Source organism: Dermochelys coriacea, chromosome 5, assembly GCF_009764565.3.
Source record: "Dermochelys coriacea isolate rDerCor1 chromosome 5, rDerCor1.pri.v4, whole genome shotgun sequence".
Lineage (NCBI taxonomy): Eukaryota > Metazoa > Chordata > Testudines > Dermochelyidae > Dermochelys > Dermochelys coriacea.
In genome coordinates, this window is record NC_050072.1 from 94,312 (window position 1) to 116,730 (window position 22,419).

Consider the following 22,419-nt stretch of genomic DNA (forward strand, 5'->3'; position numbering starts at 1 on the left):
GTTGAAATCCCCTATTATTATGATTGAGTTTTCTACTTTTATAGTCTCTCTCATCTCCTGGAACATTTCACAGTCCTCATCACCATTCTGGTCAGGTGGTTGGTAGTGTATTCTTACCCAGGCAAGAACTGAGGTGACGTAGGTGGGAAGGGGGATGTGCTTCAAAGAACTTTGCAGTCTGTAACATCATTCACTATCCAGCACATTTGCCCTCAGACTAAGCCCCAGCCTAAGGGTGATAAACTCACTTCCATCTGCAACTGATCAGAGCTTTATCATATGCAGGCTCAGATGTTGCAGTTCATTATATCTGAGAAGACACATCAGTCCCTGAGGGAGATTCAGTTGGTACAAAACTCAACATGAACACATCACCTCTATCTCTGTACTGGCTCCCCCCATAAGCCCTCCATGGGATCAGCCCTGGTTCCCTGAGAGACATCCCTGCCTTTGCAGCAGGACCTCCCACAGCTATGGTCCACCAAAACGGTTAACCCCCTTCAGTCGGGGAGGGCTTGTGAATGCAGGAGACCGAGCTGCCAAAGGTCCCAGACCTAGAATATGAAACTCTGCCATAGGAGAGGAGATCATCGACCTCATCATATTTTGAACTAAAACTCATCACATTGACATAACTTCCCCAATGCGCTACATGCACACAGAGCACAACCATCCCCCTTGCTCATTCCCATGTACACAACCCTTTTTTGTTACCCAGGGTTCTTTCAACCCAAAGCTCTTGGTAAATTTTACTTTGTGCAAGGTGGTGTCAGGAAATAAATCGGGGGAGACACAGCCATCTGACCGATAGATGGCTGGCACAAACAGGACAACACACGAGTGCTTTCACTTAAAGCTAAACTTTACTTTACTTTACACACGTCCGCAACAGGTTAGTAAAACACCCCAACCCTCGATAATTACCGAAGCTGAGCGTGGCTCTCGAGTGGCACGGCGGCAGCCCATCTGCCAGTGGGGAACACAAGATGCATCCAGAGGGAGAGTTCAGTCCCAAAGAGTTCCACTACCTCAAACTTTTCACCCTTATTTATACATTAGTAATAGAATGACATGTCCCTTAAAAAAAAAAAAAAATCTTGTTAAGCAAGCAGTTCCAATGGGCAAGCAAGAGGCTCCTTCTGATTATTGATTAATCAGGTGTGGGTTTTTCCAGAGTTTGCAGCCTTGAGGCCCCAATAGATATTCCTGGGGCACATCCTGCTCTGCTAAAACGCATGTATCAGCAACTTCAACACAATTCTTATCAGGAAGGCTGCGGGGTCAAGCTGCCTTTTCTGTGGCACTCAAAATCCCCTCCCCTCCTGCCTTGGTCAAGCTGAGTTTGCTACATGGTCACTTTACGGCCTGCTGACTTGCCTGCTTTTAGCAATAAGCCATAGTGGTTTCAGGCACTTTACTGGTTTGCTGACATCTCCCCGTACATTAGCGCCTACTTTCAGCTCTTGCAACTTGCTCTGCCCTGTATGGAATCCGTTATCCATGCTCTTCTAGACCAAAAGCAGGGTAGATACCTAGGTTCACAGATCCATGTGTTGCAGATACCCCTCTTAGTTGAATGCTTGCTCAACTCTCTCTCCAGAAATGGGAATTTCTGAGATGCTTGATGGCTTTTGCTTAAAAGCAACTTGTTTATTTAATAGAGTAAAAAGATGATTTACAAACGAAACAGATGTCTCTCCTGGCAAGGTTTAATCTTTTATATATGCTTACTAGCCAGATGGTCTATCTTCAATTACCTCATAGACAGCGTATTTCTCCCTCTCTTTCTGTTAGGTTTTAGTCCATTATGGTGTGTGTGTGTGTGTGTGTGTGTGTGTGTGTGTGTGTGACAGTCAGTCAGTCAGTCAGTCAGCCCTTAAAAAGCTGGCCCCTGTTTTGTCTCTGGGATCATTAACAGATTCCATGGGGATTGTATTCCCTCCCACCTAAACTAGTAATTGTTATATGCACTCGTAGGTGTGTTGCACCCTCACTAGTGAGGAAGTAGTTAATTTTCCTCCTCCTGCTAAGGAGTCCAGACACCCTGTGGAGCTTCAGAATACCCTTAGAATAGGGGTGGGCAAACTTTTCAGCGTGAGAGCCACAACTGGGTATGGAAATTGTATGGCGGGCCATGAATGCTCACAAAATTGGGATTGGGGTTCAGGAGTGGATGAGGGCTCTCGGGTGGGATCAGAAATGAGGAGTTCAGGGTGTGGGAGGGGGCTCCAGGCTGGGGCAGGGGGTTGGAGTATGGGGAGGGGGGCCCCCCGCTGGAGCTGCAGACTCTGGGGTGGGCCTGGGGATGAGGGATTTGGGGTGCAGGAGGGGACTCCGGGCTATGACCGAGGGGTTCGGAGGGTGGGAGGGGGATCAGGGTTGGGGCACGGGGGTAGTGAGGGCTCTGACTGGGGGTGCAGGCTCTGGGGTGGGGCTGGGGCTGAGGGGCTTGCAATGCAGGAGGGGACTCAGGGCTGGGACCGGGGGGTTCGGAGGACGGGAGGGGGTCAGGGCTGGGGATTGGGGCATGGGAGGAGATCGGGGTGCAGGCTCCAGGTGGCACTTACCGGAAGCAGCTGCATATCCTCCCTCTGCCTCCTACACTGAGGCACGGCCAGGTGGCTCTGTGCGCGGCCTCATCCATAGGCGCCGCCCCTGCAACTCCCATTGGCCATGGTTCCCAGCCAATGGCACCTGCAGGGGTGGTGCTTGGGGTGGGGGCAGTGCATGGAGCCCCCTGGCTGCCCCTAAACATAGGAGCCAGAGGGGAGACATGCCGCTGCTTCTGGGAGCCGCAGCACGCACACGTGGAGCAGCCCCCGACCTTGCTCCCTGCCTGGAGCGTGGGAGCTCGAGAGTCAGATTAAATCAGCTGGTAGGCTGGATGTGGCCCGTGGGACGTAGTTTGTTCACCCCTGTCTTAGAACATAGGACAGAAAAATCAGATTTTAGCTACAGATCAAAATATACAATTAATACAGGGATATGTGGTTATTGTCACAAACTCTGTAAACTTATCAATTCTTTCTCATCTTGGGAAGAGGGAGAGAAATATTATTATTGTTTTGATTAATAACAGAATATTCCATTGATGGGGAATGCAGAGGGCTTGTCCACATGACTATTTAGTGTGTGGCAAGCTGGAGTGTAAACCTACAGCACTGTAGCCTGCCATGTACCATCTGGCTGTGTAGACCCTGCTACGGAGCACTAACTAATAGTGCACTTTGACTTCCTAATGTTTGAAACAGCAATAGCAAAAGCAGGTGAGGGGTCAAGTGGGGGGATAAGGTTTAAAAATTATACTTTGAGAATGTGTATTCATTATTTAAATAAGGGTGTTTGATAAGTCTTTCGATTAGAATGGCACATGTGTGTCTATGGAGTTCAGACCTGACTAAATGTTTACATCTTTCAATGCACAGGCACATTTTGAATTGGGCATACCTCTATAGGGAAGTCCATAGGACATCTGCAGGTGCTAGTTAAGTTCTCATGCATTAAAAGTTGAGCATTTGTTTGTCAGTCATGAGCTAGTTTCTTTCAGGAGCAGAGGGGTGGCTCAAGGCCCTGGAAGCTGGGGTAGGCACTGTCCATTCAACTCCTTAGTGTTTTGGGGAACTTAAAGAGAACTGACTCCTATCTTTCACCAGTTTTTCTACTCCCCCAAATCTGTAACAGTCTTTGGAGGTGCATATTAGTAAGTGTGCCTGGAAGCGTGCACAGTGCTGTTGGTGAAGTGAGGGTTCCCGGTGCAAAGCACTGACAATGTGCCCAATGCTTTGTAGCATGTAAGAGAGAAATTCTGAGAGGATTATCATAATAGCGCACCACCGAAGAATGAGTGTCAGAAGCAGAGGTAATAGTGTCAAAATATAACCCATGTAAAGTGTTCTTTCCTTATACTCCCTCATAAGGAAAGAAATGAAACTCAGATATGTCTTTATTAAGAATAAATACATTAAAATAGATTGTTTTTAATAACAGACTTTTGAAATCTGAGAATTTCTAAATTACTGTTACATTAAAAAAAGAAACAGTTTGAGAGTTTGAAAGCTCCTTGTTCTGTCTACCAAACCTCCCTTCTCATGTCACTCCAGACAGTAAAATAATTATTTTCTACCATGTAGGTTCATAGATGACATTGTGTTGACTTGCTCTCCTTCTCATTAGAATGACAGCAAAGTTTTTAAGCATGTGCACTTCTGCTTAAGTGCAGCCCAACCAGCATGGGTCCTGCCATTGTTCTCTCGTTGAAGTCTGTCGTACTGGTGGAGGGTATGAATCCTGTGTGAGGGTTTCTACAATTTAATCAAAAGTTCAGGAATTTGCAGAAGAACCATCCAAATTTCCAAATAATATTCAAAGGCCATAGTGCTCAAGGACTACAGTGTCAGGAGTCATATGTACAGAGAGAGCGCATCATCCTTGGTGACAGAAGGGTGAAGGGAGTTTCTATGCCAAAAATCTTGAGGGAATTATTCTAAAAAATGGTTAGACTCTTCAACAGATGAGATTTCCAATTTAACAGGGTCTTCTAAACATAGAATCATAGAATCATAGAATATCAGGGTTGGAAGGGACCCCAGAAGGTCATCTAGTCCAACCCCCTGCTCAAAGCAGGACCAAGTCCCAGTTAAATCATCCCAGCCAGGGCTTTGTCAAGCCTGACCTTAAAAACCTCTAAGGAAGGAGATTCTACCACCTCCCTAGGTAACGCATTCCAGTGTTTCACCACCCTCTTAGTGAAAAAGTTTTTCCTAATATCCAATCTAAACCTCCCCCATTGCAACTTGAGACCATTACTCCTCGTTCTGTCATCTGCTACCATTGAGAACAGTCTAGAGCCATCCTCTTTGAAACCCCCTTTCAGGTAGTTGAAAGCAGCTATCAAATCCCCCCTCATTCTTCTCTTCTGCAGACTAAACAATCCCAGCTCCCTCAGCCTCTCCTCATAAGTCATGTGCTCTAGACCCCTAATCATTTTTGTTGCCCTTCGTTGTACTCTTTCCAATTTATCCACATCCTTCCTGTAGTGTGGGGCCCAAAACTGGACACAGTACTCCAGATGAGGCCTCACCAGTGTCGAATAGAGGGGAACGATCACGTCCCTCGATCTGCTCGCTATGCCCCTACTTATACATCCCAAAATGCCATTGGCCTTCTTGGCAACAAGGGCACACTGCTGACTCATATCCAGCTTCTCGTCCACTGTCACCCCTAGGTCCTTTTCCGCAGAACTGCTGCCGAGCCATTCGGTCCCTAGTCTGTAGCGGTGCATTGGATTCTTCCATCCTAAGTGCAGGACCCTGCACTTATCCTTATTGAACCTCATTAGATTTCTTTTGGCCCAATCCTCCAATTTGTCTAGGTCCTTCTGTATCCTATCCCTCCCCTCCAGCGTATCTACCACTCCTCCCAGTTTAGTATCATCCGCAAATTTGCTGAGAGTGCAATCCACACCATCCTCCAGATCATTTATGAAGATATTGAACAAAACGGGCCCCAGGACCGACCCCTGGGGCACTCCACTTGACACCGGCTGCCAACTAGACATGGAGCCATTGATCACTACCCGTTGAGCCCGACAATCTAGCCAGCTTTCTACCCACCTTATAGTGCATTCATCCAGCCCATACTTCCTTAACTTGCTGACAAGAATGCTGTGGGAGACCGTGTCAAAAGCTTTGCTAAAGTCAAGAAACAATACATCCACTGCTTTCCCTTCATCCACAGAACCAGTAATCTCATCATAAAACACATTTTCTCCAAGACTGCGCTCTGGCAGGAGGGCGCATGAGCAATTTCAGACTAGAGTGGAAGTGTCTTCCCAAGGAATCTTAAGGGTGGGTGGGGTCAAAATCCATCTTGTAATGGATAGCTAGTTAGTCTCAACAGAGCTTCATAATCTACTCCAGAAAGAATATTAATCACATGTGGGGGGAGGTGCAGAGAAATAGCCCAGGCCCCACATTCCCTGTTTAGCATGTGCAACGGTACCCAGTCCTCCCTCTGGAGCCATTAGGTCTCTTGGGCCCCCAGGTGGAGGAGGGTCCCACCCCAAGGACCTCTTGGTGGCCTAGGGGGAAGCTCAGAAGCTCTTTGAGGGGAAGGGTCACCTCTGGCTAGGTGACCATCTTTCTTTACTGTCTGGCTATGCAGATGCCCGGGACTCCATTGCTAAGGTGGCATATGGCCGCGTGTTTGGTTGGATTGTCCGCAAAATCAATGAACTGCTGGCTGAGAATGTGGATCCTGAGGTGGAGCTGAGGGAGATTGGTGAGTCCCAGCTATTTTGCTCCTGTCAGCCCCCTGAATGCACATGCTACAGTCAAAGGGGCAAAGCACCATGGGGTTGGAGGTGTCTCTAGGACTGAATACAGGGTTGTAATTCCCAGGAGATGGTGGCCCTGGGGAAGATTATTTTCACAGTGTCTCTGGAGGACTCAGTCTGAAGAGGAAGCTGGCTGCACAGATGTAATTCTGGGAGAAATGCAGTCTTTGCAATGGGGCAGGGCTTGTGCTGGGGTTTGGATTGTTGCTGGGGGTCTCACTAGAGTTCACTGGGATTTAGTTCTAGTGTTCTCTTTGAGGTGGGTCTCTGGAGTGGAGGGAGCTGGGGTGTAGCTGGCTGCAGGGATGGGACTGGTGTGAGGGTAATAAGACGCAGTGTAGGGGTATCATGGCAGCCTGTGGAAGAGGCATTATGTGGTGGGGGGGGTTCACAAGGCCAAGTCTCTGAGGGGATGAGAGCTTGGTGTGAAGGCATGGGGCTCAGGGAGGGGAATCTTTAGCTGCCAAAGTAGGGGGCTTAGTTCAAGGAGTATTCAGCCACCCCATAGGTGAGTCTACAGGGGTCTATGTTGAGGCTCATCTCCCTCCTTCTAGGGATCCTGGATATCTTTGGGTTTGAGAACTTTGTGGTGAATCGTTTTGAGCAGCTCTGCATAAACTTGGCCAATGAGCAGCTGCAGCACTTCTTCAATTATGTGAGTTCCAGGTGTGACATTTTTCTGGCCTGGCAGGGTGCTCCACAGGGTGTTGGGAGAGCCATGGGAGGCAGAGTGATGACCTCTCCCTGTACAGTAGGGCCCCCACGGGGCTGGGGGAGCCCAGAGTGGTGATCCTGCCATGGTAGCAGAGTGGAGACCAGGAGCAGGGGCCTCCTCATGCATGGGGGTTGCCATTGGATGGTGGGCCTGGCACAGAGGGATTGCTCACAGCAGTGATATTGTCTTGGGGAGGTTTGAAACTGACTCTGCCTTGCATGTAGAGCGTTGAGGGGAAGAATGCATGACTTGGCTGAAGGTTGTTGGTGCTGCTGAGAGCTCCAATTTTACTCTCTTCTGTGTCTCAGCATATTTTCCAACTGGAGCAGGCCGCGTACCAGGAGGAAGGGCTGCCCTGGGAGGCAATTACATTCAACAATAACAAACCCATTTTGGTGAGTGACCTGGAGCTGGGTGTGGGAGAGACCCCTCTAGCCCCAGGCAGAGGCCCGAGGGAGGGAGGAAGTGCTGTATCCAATGTTGGGAGGGTTAGAATCTTGGGAAAAGTTCTTTTGAAGGTAGGGGCAGAAAGTGTAGTAAGCTGATGGAGGGGAGATGGCCTCTCAGGAGAGGATGGACTGCCTTCGCTCCCGATAGGTAAGGGGCTCATCTCTTTTCCTTCTCCTGCTGCAGGACCTGTTCCTGGCCAAGCCGCTGGGGCTGCTGTCTCTCCTGGATGAGCAGAGCACGTTCCCTCAGGTATGGCAATTGTGACTAAAGTGGTACAGGGACAAGCTATGGATCAGAGAAGATGTTGTGGGGGCTGGTGCAACAGATGTCTGAGGAGAATCATAGAAGATTAGGGTTGGAAGAAACCTCAGGAGGTCATCTAGTCCAACCTCCTGCTCAAAGCAAGACCAACCCTGTGTTGTAATTGAAATCAATATATTTGAAAATTGTAGAAAAATATCCAAAAATATTTAGTACATTTCAGTTGGTAGTCTATTGTTTAACAGTGCAATTAAAACTGCTATTAATCGCGATTAATTTTTTTAAATTGCAGTTAATTTTTTTTAGTTAATTGCGTGAGTTAACTGCAATTAATCGACAGCCCTAATAAAAAATGTACCAGGAAATTCCATATTAACACTCAAATACCAGTAAATGTCCAATGTTAAGTTTTTCTGTATTACCTTAACATATGTCCTGTTTGTGCATATGCATTACATTAGTCTTTAGTTATATGATCAGGTACTGTTATTTATGTATGACCAGTGTATCATCCAGTAAACAAGGCAGGGTGCACTCATTAAGCAGTGGTGATAAAAAAAAAAATTATAAATAATTACACTTAAACATTATTTAAAAACAAGTATTTCATTTTTATAAGGAAAACCAACTTATTCTTCAAGAGCTTTGGTTATACATGCATTACATGTGCCGAGACCAGAAGCTTCTCGCTAGCAGTGTCCATTGGCTTATACATGCACCTGCCTACCCTCATACACCCTTCCGAGGGTATAAAAGGTGGCAGCAACCATCTGCCATTCCAATTCCTCCCCGTCCTTGGCCTGAGATGGAGTGAGCTATATCTGTAGCCAGTTGAGATTTGGCTAATTATTTGGTTTGGTGTGTATTTTTATTTATATACAAGTATATGTGTATTTATTTATGTTTAGATACTTTCTATTGCAGGCAACAGTTAAGTGCAAAGGGGGATCATTTTCAGGGCTTAACTCCCCCACTCATCTCCTTCTTGAAGAACAGATTCCTAACATGCCCAGGTCACCTGGATTTAAAAACTGTGTGGTCTGCCTCAGACTGCTTCTTATGAAGGACGACCACGACACCTGCCTCTACTCCTGGGACAGACTTTCATTACTTCTAACTGTGGTATCTGCTGCTTGCTATTGCATAGGATGATGCAATCCAGAGACCGCTGGCTTAAAATGTTTCTAATGGACAGGCCCATGAGGGTAAACTGGGACTCAGGCTTGGGGGATCTTCTGTACACCAGCTGCAGGAGTTCGAGTGCTCCATCAAGCTCAGTGTTGATTGGCTGCAAGGCTCCTTCTCTGAAATAGTTTTCAAAGGACAGTGGTAAGAAGCACTAGGGAAAGAGTGAGGAAGGGAGATTGAAGCATTCCCTTAAAGAGAAGAGGAATAAATCTCCCTCTAAGTCTTCTTCAGAGAAGAGCCTGTCCTCCCCATCTCATGAGACTCCCTGCCACAGCTTGGGCATATCCGGCGCTCATAAGAACCACGATCCTGGCTCTGTAACATTTAAGTCAGAGGGCCTGGCACCACCAACCAGCACCAAGTCTGCTGGTGAAGAGCTCCCCATAGTACAGGATCATTCCATACTGACTGAATGGGTGCCGATGGGGACCAACAGCCATTGTATGGAGAGATGAATGCTTTTTGATTCAGAGTGCAACTTCAAAATGGCTGATATTGGCACAGAGCATGGCATCTCTGGTATCAATGAGACAGAGGATGACAACAAATCCTCCATCAATGGCATTGATTCCACATACAGTGTCAAGCAATTTCACTGTCTGTACAGAACCAGAATCCTCACTTCTTTAGGGGCAATCTAAGTGGATAGCTCAGTGGTTTGAGCATTGGCCTGCTAAACCCAGGGTTGTGATTTCAATCCTTGAAAGGGCCATTCAGGGATCTGGGGCAAAAATTTGGGATTGGCCCTGCTTTGAGCAGGGGGTTGGACTAGATGACTGCCTGAGGTTCCTTCCAACCCTGATATTCTATGATTCTATGAACCAAGACTTGAGTCAGCACAGGCTACCATGTGGTTTCCTCCACCAGTACTGTCTATGAGGCAAGGTAGATCACACTCCTCTCCGGTATTGATGGCACTGCCATTTGATTCAGAGGACTCATACCCATCTTCTGAATCCATTTCCAGCGGGACTGTTACCAGAATACCCACAGAAACCACGCTCACAAGAAGTGAGCCCAGATAGTGTCTAGGCTGTTGTGAGCATTGCTACTTTCTCTCACTTAGGAACTGTCAAACACAGGGTATGTCACAGAGTGACTGGCCCCTTTATGGGGAAGCAGGGTCCAGTGCACCTGGACCAAAGGCTTAAGGAGGCTTCTGAGCCCCATAAATGGGGAGACGGATGCAGGTGGTTGTTGGTGGATTCCTGCAGACGCTGCAGGGAGTGAGATGGCTCCTGCAGGGCCTTGAATCAACCTGTGGAGAACGCCAAACTCCAGGCAAGAGGCATTTGGGAAGAAGACAGGCCCTCAGGGAGGAGGGGCTGGGACCAGCTGAAACTGGGATAAAGACTTCTTAAGTTTGAGTTTTTTTTGAAAGACTTTATGCAGGACTTAATAAATTGGACTCCATAAGGACATTACTAGATCTCTTCAGGAGATAATTGTATTGATCACTGAGCTTGCATTTAGGATTCTAAATTAGCAAGCGCTCATGACAAAATATGACTTTATTAATTACAGAGAATTTACAGAAACAGCGAGGAGTCCGGTGGCACCTTAAAGACTAATAGATTTATTTGGGCATAAGCTTTCATGGGTAAAAAACTCTACTTCTTCAGATGCATGGAGTGAAAATTACAGATACAGGCATAGATATACTGGCACATGAAGAGAAGGGAGTTACTTTACAAGTGGAGAACCAGTGTTGACAAGGCCAATTTAGTCAGGGTGGATGTGGTCCATTCTCAAAAATTGAGGAGGAGGTGTCAATACCAAGAGAGAGAAAATTGCTTTTGGAGTGAGCCAGCCACTCCCAGTCCCTATTCAAGCCCAAATTAATGGTGTTAAGTTTGCAAGTGAATTGTAGCTCTGCAATTTCTCTTTGAAGTCTGTTTTTGAAGTTTTGTTGTTGAAGGATGGCTACTTTTAAATCTGTTGTTGAATGTCCAGGGAGACTGAAGTGTTTTCCTACTGGCTTTTGTATGTTACCATTCCTGATGTCTGATTTGTGTCCATTTATTCTTTTACGTAGAGATTGTCTGGTTTGGCCAATGTACTTGGCAGAGGGGAATTGCTGTCACATGATGGCATATATCACATTAGTAGATGTGCAGGTGAATGAGCCCCTGATGGTGTGGCTGATGTGGTTGGGTCCTATGATGGTGTCACTAGAGTAGATATGGGGACAGAGTAGGAAATGGGGTTTGCTACAGGGATTGGTTCCTGAGTTAGTGTTTCTGTGGTGTGGTGTGTAGTTGCTGGTGAGTATTTGCTTCAGGTTGGGGGGCTGTCTATAAGCAAGGACTGGCTTGCCTCCCAAGGTCTGTGAGAGTGAGGGATCGTTTTCCAGGATAGGTTGTAGATCACTGATGATGTGCTGGAGAGCTGGGGGCTGTATTTGATGGCCCGTGGTGTTCTGTTATTTTCCTTGTTGGGCTTGTCCTGTAGTAGGTGACTTCTGGGTACCCGTCTCACTCTGTCAATCTGTTTCCTCACTTCCTGAGGTGGGTATTATAGTTTTAAGAATGCTTGATAAAGATCCTGTAGGTGTTTCTCTCTGTCTGAGGGATTGGAGCAAATGTGGATACAAAAATTGTATCTTAGGGCTTGACTGTAGACAATGGATTGTGTGGTGTGTCCTGGATGGAAGCTGGAGGCATGTAGGTAAGTATAGCGGTCAGTAGGTTTATGGTATAGGGTGGTGTTTATATGACCATCACTTATTTGCACTGTAGTGTCCAGGAAGTGGATTTCTTGTGTGGACTGGTCCAGGCTGAGGTTCTCCACTGGTAAGGTAATTCCCTTCTCTTCATGAGCCAATATATCTGTGCCTGTATCTGTAATTTTCACTCCATGCATCTGAAGAAGTGGGGTGTTTTACCCACAAAAGCTTATGCCCAAATAAATCTGTTAGTCTGTAAGGTGCCACTGGACTCCTCGTTTTTGTGGATACAGACTAACATGGCTACCCCTTTGATACTTAGTGAATTTACAGGCTACCCCTCTGATACTTAGTGAATTCCCCCAGGACTGCAGACAACAGTTTTAGTATGTAATTGACAAAGGACAGTTGCAGGCTGGGTCATCATTCCAAACAGCTCTGCATGGGGCAGGCATCGCCTCTTGCTTTCTGGCAACTGCTGTTGCCATGAAATGGTCATCATGGCTCCCTTCACTGGTTTCCTGAAAAGTGCAGGCAGTGGTTGAAGTTCTACCATTTGAAGGCCACCTGTTCAGTGAGCAGACAGATGAGTCACTGTGCACGCTTAACGGCTCTAGAACCACACTTTGTTCCCTCAGCATAAATACTCTGGCACCAAAGAGGAAATATACTAGGGTTCAGTCCTGCCACAGGCAAAAACCTGCCCCTCTGCAATCCTTTTATCATTAGCATGCAGATGATGTGACAAAGGGTGGAAAAGCAAAAACCAAATGCACCATTGTCATTTTCATCCCAGTCAGCACCATCATCAAAGCAAACATTTTGACAGTTCTGTTGTATTAATTTCAAGGATCAAAAGCGTTCAAGGTGATTTCCCTGTCTAACATAAAAACAATGATACAAAGAAGTCCAGGTTTTTTTCCTACATAGACCTTACTTTACTCGATTTCTTGGCAGACACCCAGAAGCATTGGTTCTAACGTTTATTAATCAAACACAAGAAAGAACAAGAAATTAAAACAAGCATTTATATTGTAACTGAAATTCAGTGATAATGCAAAACAAACTTAATCAAAACCTTTAAAGTCTCTCTTCCTTTTGGAAGCAAAATATGAGTCTCTTATTTTCAAAATAACCTTTCTTTGAAAAGGAAAGGGTTAATTTTACTTTCAGTCCTGGTGTGCAAAGGGTAGTTAAGTCTTCTGTTTCCAACGGACAGCTGACACAAGGTGGAAGAGAGAGAGGATAGAAAAGGTGGGGGGGAAATGATTTTTCTTGGTGTTCTTGGCACCCTGGATGTCTGGTCAGTAATGAATGGATGCTTTGGCTGGCAGATCGACCACAGCACCTGTTGCTTGGACCCCGGTTTACTTTCTGGTCAGGGACATCATCTGTTTGGGTCTTTTCTCCTTAGACAGGGCAGGGCTATGGTCATCTCACGTCTCTATGCTGATGCAATGCAGTTGATTTCAGGATCTGATGAAAAGCAGAGAGAAAGATATAGCTTAAGAGAAAGTAACACAACAGGGAAGGGAGGCAAAAAAAGATCTTAAGTGTCTCTGTGATGCTGGCAATTAGGTATCCCAACATATGGGCAGAGGACTGGATGTTATGATGATTTTCAGCACTCTCAGGTGAGAATAAAGTTCCTTAAACAAGAGCAAGGCTAGCCAGCCTTCCTCTTGGAAGAAAGTCTTTCTTTTAGTCTAGTCTGCTTCTATCTTGGGGTTAGGGAAAACGAGTCAAGACAAGATGAGCTGGGATAAAGGTTAGACGGGAGATGAGAGAGATGATTTTGATTTTTTTCAGTTTCTTTTTAAGAAACCCTAAAGGGAGAAAAGTGGACAGTACAGTTCATTCCGCTGGTTAATTTGTTCACTAGTTAGGCCTAATATCAGTCACACCAATTCTGGTCTATTAGCTTCTGCTTCCATTTCTTCTGTTTTTACCAAGCATAATTTCAAGTCCTTGGATTATATCAGCATGGCCTTTGAATCATATCATTTTCTGATTGGATTAATCCAGCTTCTTTGTCTGGTTCTCTTGCACTTGTTTTCAATATTCATTTATTGAAAATTACTCAACCTATTTTTCACATAGGCAATTTCCAAGTTGGCAAAAAATACAGGTTATTGTAACATTTTATGAACTTTCACTCACTTCTTACATTTGATCTTACTATAAGGGAACATTTTGTAAATCAAACAGTCACAACAGGACCCTTGAGACCTGCAGACCAATTTCTCCAAATCCAACATTCCTTTCTGGTCTTTCTACCTCCATTTGGAGGTTGCCCCACCCGAAGTGGGAATCCATAACAATGGACAAACTGGTGTTGGAAATAATCTCTTCATGATCCCCTATGCAATTTTGTTCTATCCCTATCCTCCACCGAGCTACCCTATCCTTTTTCAGGAACCCTTCTCACAAGAGGATGCTCACTGAAGAGGTGGAATCTGTCCTCCAGCTAGGACCTAAAGAACCACTACATCCTCAGCACATAGGAAAGGGTTTCTACTAAAAGATATTTCCTCATCCCCAAAAAGAAAGGTGGATGGAGGCCTTTTCTGCACCTCACACTACTGAACACTTACATTAGATGTCTGAGATTATAGTCACTTTATCCCTGATAATCCAATCTCTGGATTAAGACTATTGGGTTACAGCGCTCAACCTCAAGGACGCTTTTATTTTCATTTACACATTCACTTGGAATACAGAATGTTCCTGAGGCGGTTCATCAATATGAACCGCTGCCAATAGAGGGCTCCCATTCAGCCTTTTGACTGCAACAAGAGTATTTACTTCTGGCTGTAGTGGCAACCCATCTACAACATCAAGGTTTATCAATATTTCCTTACTTTGACTGGTTAATCAAAAGTTGAGCATACCAGTTAGTGCAAGAGTCCACATGCACCTGAGGCTCTTATTCCAATATCTCAGCCTAAACACAGAAAAGGTCACTTTAACCCTATGGACTGTAGAAATTATTGTGGCAAGATTGGAGCTCACCACAGAGTGAACATTCTCTCTTCTCAAGAGATTCCAAATTACACACAGCTTGATCTATCACCTCCAGCAACCCCTCAGACATATGTGCAATTTTTCCTTGTTTGCTTGGGACACATGGCATCATTCACACATGTAACCCTGTTTGTGAGACTCATCTACATTGCATTCACGCATGGCTCAAGCAGGCGTACGCACCAGGCCAACAGAGTCTAGATATGTTGATCATGGTACCTTGGTGAATTCTCCACTCACTGAACTGGTGGAAGGAGAAACAGAACATTTGTGTGGGAAACCTATTAACCCCCTTCTTTTCCAGTAAAAAAAAGTGACATTTCTGTTGGGATGAGAAGCCCATATAAAGGGCCATGTAGCTAAGGGCACTTTGTTCCCAGTGAGACACATTATCAACATACTAGAACTGAAAGTTGTGTATGAAGCCTGAAAACGCTGCTTGCTTCTGATCTAGAGTCAGCACATGCAGATTATCAGACAATATGAAAGCTGTCTGTTATATCAACAAGCAGGGCAAAGCAAGATCCTCTCACTTGGGCACAGAAGTGACAACCTCTGGAACTGACTCATTCACCATCACATCGCACTGTCTGCCGTTCACATACGGGGGAACAAACCATGTTAGCTGACAGGCTTAGCAGGCATTTTTCTGGGGACCATGAGTGGGAACTACAAGACCAGGTGACACAGACTATATTCTTTCATTGGGGTCTTCTGTTAGGGATCTGTCTCCATCATGCAAAAACAGGGATTGTCAGAGATACTGTTCCAGAGATGCTTGAGGCCCAAATTCAACCAGAGAAGCATTCCTGCTTAAATGATTGGAGCATCTGATATACACATTTCTTCCAATTCCCCAGCTGCTGAAAGTGCTGGTAAAGATCAGGCAGGGCAAGACAAAAGTCATCCTGGTGATACCAATATGGTCAAGGCAATTCTGGTTCCCTGTATTACTCCAGCTGTCCACTCATTCTCACCTCTGCATTCCATTGTCAGCTGGCCTACTTACTCAGGACAGAAGCATGCTGTCCCAGCCCAGCATTTCTGTACCTATCAGTAGAGCTGGGACTTGAGTGATAGTGGGAGAATGTTGAAAAATATCAGTGTAGATGCTAAGCGTACAAAGTGAACAAACCAGACACAAAGAAATATCATTTTCACTGATAATCCTATAGCATCTTGCTTGATACTTGAAATAACAGCAAATGAAACATTTCCTTACCGAAGAGTGGTACATTTTTATGCTGATTTCCATTTACTTTTGGCATTATTCGATTATATTCCCCAAATCTTTGAAGCTAGCTCCCTGTGAAGTCATGTTGGCTGCTGCTGCTCTTTGCATTTTTTTCCCAAAGGAATTACAGCCTGAGCAACTTAAGGAGTTTTAGGATTCTCCAGCTGACCTGGTAGATTTTTTATTCTTCCTCACAATGTACCAAGCCTATTAGATTTTTTTTATTTTTTATTTATTTATTTATTTATTTATAGTTCCCCCAAATTTGCTTTAGGTCTTGATCATACAGATATGCACAAGTAGCCCACTTGATTTCAGTGGGACTACTCGTGTGTAAAGTTAAATATGTATATAAGTGTTCACAGAATCAGGGCCTTTGCCTCTTTTGTTATGCTATTTAGAGTTCAAAGATCTGTAAGTCAGAGAGGAACATTAGATCATAGAATCATAGAGGATTAGGATTGGAAGAGACCTCAGGAGGTCATCTAGTCCAACCCCACGCTCAAAGCAGATCCAACCCCAACTAAAATCATCCCAGCCAGAGCTTTGTCAAGCCAGGCCTTAAAAACCTCTAAGAATGAAGATTCCATCATTCATATAGTCTCACTTTGGAATACTGCAGCTGTACCTGGGATATGGAGTCATCTCTGTGCAACACATAATAGACAAACTGAAAGGACCTGCTGCATAACACAGGCCACAGAATTTTACCCAGTAACTCCGTGACTGAGATTGTGTGAGTCTCTTCCTAAAAGATCCATTCAATCTTGATTTAAAGACTTCAGTTGATGGAGAATCCAACACATCTCTTTGTTCAAATGTGGGTGGATGCCAATCTGGGAAGCTAGTGGATGGATTTACAGTATGGGCATTTGCAGAAAGGCTAAGTAGCTGTTGGTAGAGGGAGTTGCTGCATGGACAAGAATTCTCTTCATCACTGTCTCAGCTTTTAGGGTGGCTTTTATTATATTTGTATTGTATCGAAATGTGTTTCTAGTCAGTCCCTGCCCAGTGTCTTGGTGGGAATGGAGATGCTGTATAAATAATAACTATTAATTTCTCCTTTTGTGGGGTTTTACTATGAAATCTCTTGTGTTGCAGGCGACTGATAAAACCTTTGTGGATAAACTGAATAGCACCTTCAAGGGGAACTCACACTTCCAGCCATGTAGAGGCCGTGTGCTAGGGTTCAGCATCATTCACTATGCAGGGAAGGTAAGTACTTTTTAGGGTACAAAATGGCACTCTGTCTCATGTAGGTGAAAGAGATGGTGTGTGCTCCAGGGCCGATGGGGGTATGGGTAGGAGAGATGTGCTCCTTGGGGGCCACTTCTTAGGTGAGGTGGGGCTCTCTAGAAGGTATCATATTTAACATAGTTATCAATGGCATGGAAGAAAACATAAAATTATTGCTGGTAAAGTCTTCAGATGAACCAAAAGTTGGGGGAATAGTAAATAATGAACAGGACAGGTCACTGATTCAGGGTGATCTCAGTCTCTTGGTAAACTGGGGGCAGGTAAACAATATGAGTTTTAATATAGCTAAATATAAATGTATACATCTAGGAACAAAGAATGTAGGCCATACTTAGGCCTTGTCTACACTACAAAGTTTTGTCGGCAAAAGTTATGCCACTTTAAAACCACTGTTGCATGTCCACACTAGCTCCTGGTGTCAGGAGAGTGCATCCTTGCTAACAGTTCTTGCATCGACACAAAGAGCAATGCACCTGTAGCTATCCCACTGTGCAACTGGCTGCAGGGTGCTTTGGGAAAGGTTTGCAATGCCTCATGGGACAGGTACGGCATCACATGATGCAGGTTCTTCTTCAAGTGGTGCCCCTGTGGGTGCTCCACTCTAGGTGTCAGTGCGTCCCTGCGCCGGAGATTTTTTGCAGCAGTACTCGGTCGGGAGAAGGGCACGCACAGGAGCTGTCTCGTGCGGCTGCTGGCGCCTCCTGTAGTGCATGCACCCCCGACCGTCCCCTTAGTTCCTTCTCAACTGACCTTGGCTGCAGATGGAGCTCTGCGGCAGTACTCTCTTGGATACTTTCTGAGGGGGGGAAAAAAGTTACAAGTTACATAGGAACTTCTTATTAATCTATACTTAGTTGCATAGTTTCATTAGTATTAGTCTGCATATAGAAAAGGAGTACTTGTGGCACCTTAGAGACTAACAAATATATTAGAGCATAAGCTTTCGTGAGCTACAGCTCACTTCATCGGATGCATTCAGTGGAAAATACAGTGGGGAGATTTATATACACAGAGAACATGAAACAATGGGTGTTACCATACAGACTATAACAAGAGTGATCAGGAAAGGTGAGCTATTACCAGCAGGAGAGCGGGGGAAGGCGGGGAAACCTTTTTGTAGCAATAATCAAAGTGGGCCATTTCCAGCACTTTACAAGAACAGTAGGAGGGGAAATAAACAAGGGGAAATAGTTTTACTTTGTGTAATGACACATCCACTCCCAGTCTTTATTCAAGCCTAAGTTAATTGTATCCAGTTTTGAAATTAATTCCAATTCAGCAGTCTCTCGTTGGAGTCTGTTTTTGAAGTTTTTTTGTTGAAGAATTGCCACTTTTAGGTCTGTAATCGAGTGACCAAAGAGATTGAAGTGTTCTCCGACTGGTTTTTGAATTTTATAATTCTTGACGTCTGATTTGGTCCATTTATTCTTTTATGTAGAAACTGTCCAGTTTGGCCAATGTACATGATAGCATATATCACATTGATAGATGCTGTCATAAATATAAAGGGAAGGGTAAACACCTTTAAAATCCCTCTTGGCCAGAGGAAAAATCCTTTCACCTGTAAAGGGTTAAGAAGCTAGGATAACCTTGCTGGCACCTGACCACAATGACCAATGAGAAGACCAGATGCTTTCAAAGTTGGAGGGAGGGAGAAACAAAGGGTCTGTCTGTCTGTGTGATGCTTTTGCCGGGGACAGAACAGGAATGAGTCTTAGAACTTAGTAAGTAATCTAGCTAGATATGCATTAGATGATGATTTCTTTAAACTGCTGAGGAAATAGGCTGTGCTGAATAGAATGAATATTCCTGTCTTTGTGTCTTTTTTGTAACTTAAGGTTTTGCCTAGAGGGATTCTCTATGTTTTGAATCTAATTGCCCTGTAAGGTATTTACCAACCTGATTTTACAGAGGTGATTCTTTTTACCTCTTCTTATATTAAAATTCTTCTTGTAAGAAATTGAATGCTTTTTTCATTGTTCTTAAGATCCAAGGGTTTGGGTCTGTGGTCACCTATGCAAATTGGTGAGGATTTTTATCAAGCCTTCCCCAGGCAGGGGGGTGCAAGGTTTTGGTGAGGATTTTGAGGGGAAGGAAGATTCCAAACAACGCTTTCCCAGTAAATCCAGTCAAATGTTTGGTGGTGGCAGTGGAAGTCCAAGGACAAAGGGTAAAATAGTTTGTACCTTGAGGAAGTTTTAACCTAAGCTGGTAAAAGTAAGCTTAGGAGGTTTTCATGCAAGTCCCCACATCTGTACCCTAGAGTTCAGAGTGGGAAAGGAACCTTGATAGATGCGCAGGTGAACGGGCCTCTGATAGTGTGGCTAATGTGATTAGGCCCCATGATGGTGTCCCCTGAATAGATATTGGACAGAGTTGGCAACGGGCTTTGTTGCAAGGATAGGTTCCTGGGTTAGTGTTTTTGTTGTGTGGTGTGGTTGCTGGTGAGTATTTGCTTCAAGTTGGGGGGCTGTCTGTAAGCAAGGACTGGCCTGTTTCCCAAGATCTGTGAGAGTGATGGGTCATCCTTCAGGATAGGTTGTAGATCCTTGATGATGCATTGGAGAGGTTTTAGTTGGGGGCTGAAGGTGATGGCTAGTGGTGTTCTGTTATTTTCTTTATTGGGCCTGTCCTGTAGTAGGTAACTTCTGGGTACTCTTCTGGCTCAGGCAATCCTGCTGTCAGATTGACAGGCTGTGTAGACTCCCTCCTTAGGCCCTACGCTATCAGCACTCCCAGCTATATTCGAGACACCACTGACTTTCTGAGGAAACTACAGTCCATCGGTGCTCTTCCTGAAAACACCATCCTAGCCACTATGGATGCAGAAGCCCTATACACCAACATTCCACACAAAGATGGACTACAAGCCATCAGGAACAGTATCCCCGATAATGTCACGGCTAACCTGGTGGCTGAACTTTGTGATTTTGTCCTCACCCATAATTATTTCACATTTGGGGATAATGTATACCTTCAAATCAGTGGCACTGCTATGGGTACCCTCACGGCCCCACAGTATGCCAACATTTTTATGGCTGACTTAGAACAACACTTCCTCAGTTCTCATCCTCTAATCTACTTGCACTACATTGATGACATCTTCATCATCTGGACCCATGGAAAAGAAGCCCTTGAGGAATTCCACCATGATTTCAACAATTTCTATCCCACCATCAACCTCAGCCTGGACCAGTCCACACAAGAGATCCACTTCCTGGACACTACGGTGCTAATAAGCGATGGTCATATAAACACCACCCTATACCGGAAACCTGCTGACCGCTATACTTATCTACATGCCTCCAGCTTTCATCCAGACCACACCACACGATCCATTGTCTATAGCCAAGCTCTACGATACAACCGCATTTGCTCCAACCCCTCAGACAGAGACAAACACCTACAAGATCTCTATCAAGCATTCTTACAACTACAATATCCACCTGCTGAAGTGAAGAAACAGACTGACAGTTCCTGATCATTCTTGCTACAGTCTATATGGTAACACCCATTGTTTCATATTCTCTGTGTATATAAATCTCCCCACTGTATTTTCCACTGAATGCATCCGATGAAGTGAGCTGTAGCTCACGAAAGCTTATGCCCAAATAAATTTGTTGGTGTCTAAGGTGCCACAAGTACTTCTTTTCTTTTTACGGATACAGACTAACACGGCTGCTACTCTTAAACCAATCTGTATATAGTTACATAGTTTCATTAGTTCCTCTTACAGGTTTTTCTTCAACAACAACAAATTCTTTACTTAATTGTCCGTTTAGGAATAGCTCTATGGTTTACAACTTCAATTAACTCCCACCCTCATCTATTGAGCGTGGGAGAGGCTTAACTGAAGTCATGCTGGGCTCAACAGGGTTTAAAAAATGTGACTCCTGCCATGAACCGATGCCGGTCTCTGACAGCCACGCATCCTGCATACACTGTCTGGGATGAACTCATATCTCCCAGAAATGCATACACTGCAGCAATTTGAAGTCAAGAGCAAGACGTAATAGGGATCTCCATTTGAAAATGCTTCTGATGGAGAAATCCCTCCAACCTCTGCAAGAGACGTTCTCTGGGGAGTCTCATAAACCGAGATCCCTAAGCTATGATAAGGTTCCGACTTCCAAAACTATCAGGAGGTGAGCCTTGACCTCTCCAACAAGGGACTCTCACAAAAAGAGAGCTTCTCCAGCGAGGTCTTTACCCTCAGAAAGAGCACTTATAAAGCACTGGGCTCCTCCAGCACCATCTGTCAGCGGACCTCTGCCAAGCCCCAAAATGCAGCACCGGAGTTGAGGCGTCAAATCTCCTCCATGGCACTGACTATCCCAGTGCAGCATGCAACACAGGCAGCGGCAATGCGATCAATGCTGCCACCACTGGCACCAGCTCCAGACTTGATGTCGGCTAACAAACCGAATCCGGCACTGGTCAGGGCTCCAACAGTCGACCGCGACCACAAGGCGGGACCAGTGCAACTGCTACATCATACTGACATAGTAGTTTCTTCTGCACTGCAGTCATTACTGCTCAACACTGAACATTCCCCAAGTTGCATAGCATGGTACTATCCTTCATCTCCTGCACTGATCTCCATGCACAGTGGTGAGAAAGGAGATGTGTAGGACAACCGCTTCTCTCACCGTTCATCCCCATCACATGAGACCTACATGGAACACTATGAAGCCTAAGCCTCATCTCTCCGAGCATTCACAGCCCTGGTATGCACAGCACTGGCCTTACCCATTACCACCTTGTGACGTTATTGACTTGAACTGGGACCGTATAGAACATTGTTGCAACCAAGGTCCTGTAGTGGCACCAAATCTTGTATAAAGGGGGTCAAATAAGATGTGTAAGATGAGGTTATGGTTTGCTGGTTACGATTATGCTATCTGTTTGCATGTATCATTTTGTATTTAAAGATGTAAGTATTGGCTCTATACTGTCTGTATTCCAAACTTATCTATGCTTCTGGGTGACACCCCAGCCAAGTTGGTGTCAGCTCTGCCTAGGCTGCTTGATGGCCCATTAAGGACCATCAGCTATACAAGTGACCCAATGAGAGAAGGCAGACTTGCCTCATGATTCAGCAAGGTATGCAGGGACCTGCCTATGGACAGAACTCTGAGGTTTTTCCAGACCATGTGATGGACAGCTTGTCCTTGGGACAAAGAAAGAAAGACCACATGGCAAGAGAGTATAAAAAGCTGCTGCAGCTCCTCCATCTTGTCTTCAATCCTGCTTCTTACCTCTGGAGGAACTTTGCTACACTGAAGCTTTGA

The 22,419-nt window shown here is 45.1% G+C and overlaps 1 protein-coding gene across 1 annotated transcript in view; it reads left to right on the top strand.

The window, feature by feature from the left end:
- LOC119855834 (myosin-IIIb-like) overlaps positions 1-22,419 on the top strand; it is a 144,219-nt gene that overhangs the window by 20,235 nt on the left and 101,565 nt on the right. Inside the window, exons 10-14 of the mRNA XM_038402642.2 lie at positions 6,163-6,279; positions 6,889-6,989; positions 7,358-7,444; positions 7,683-7,748; positions 16,973-17,086. Coding sequence (XP_038258570.1) covers positions 6,163-6,279; positions 6,889-6,989; positions 7,358-7,444; positions 7,683-7,748; positions 16,973-17,086 — 485 coding nt within the window. The remainder of the gene's footprint in view (positions 1-6,162; positions 6,280-6,888; positions 6,990-7,357; positions 7,445-7,682; positions 7,749-16,972; positions 17,087-22,419) is intronic.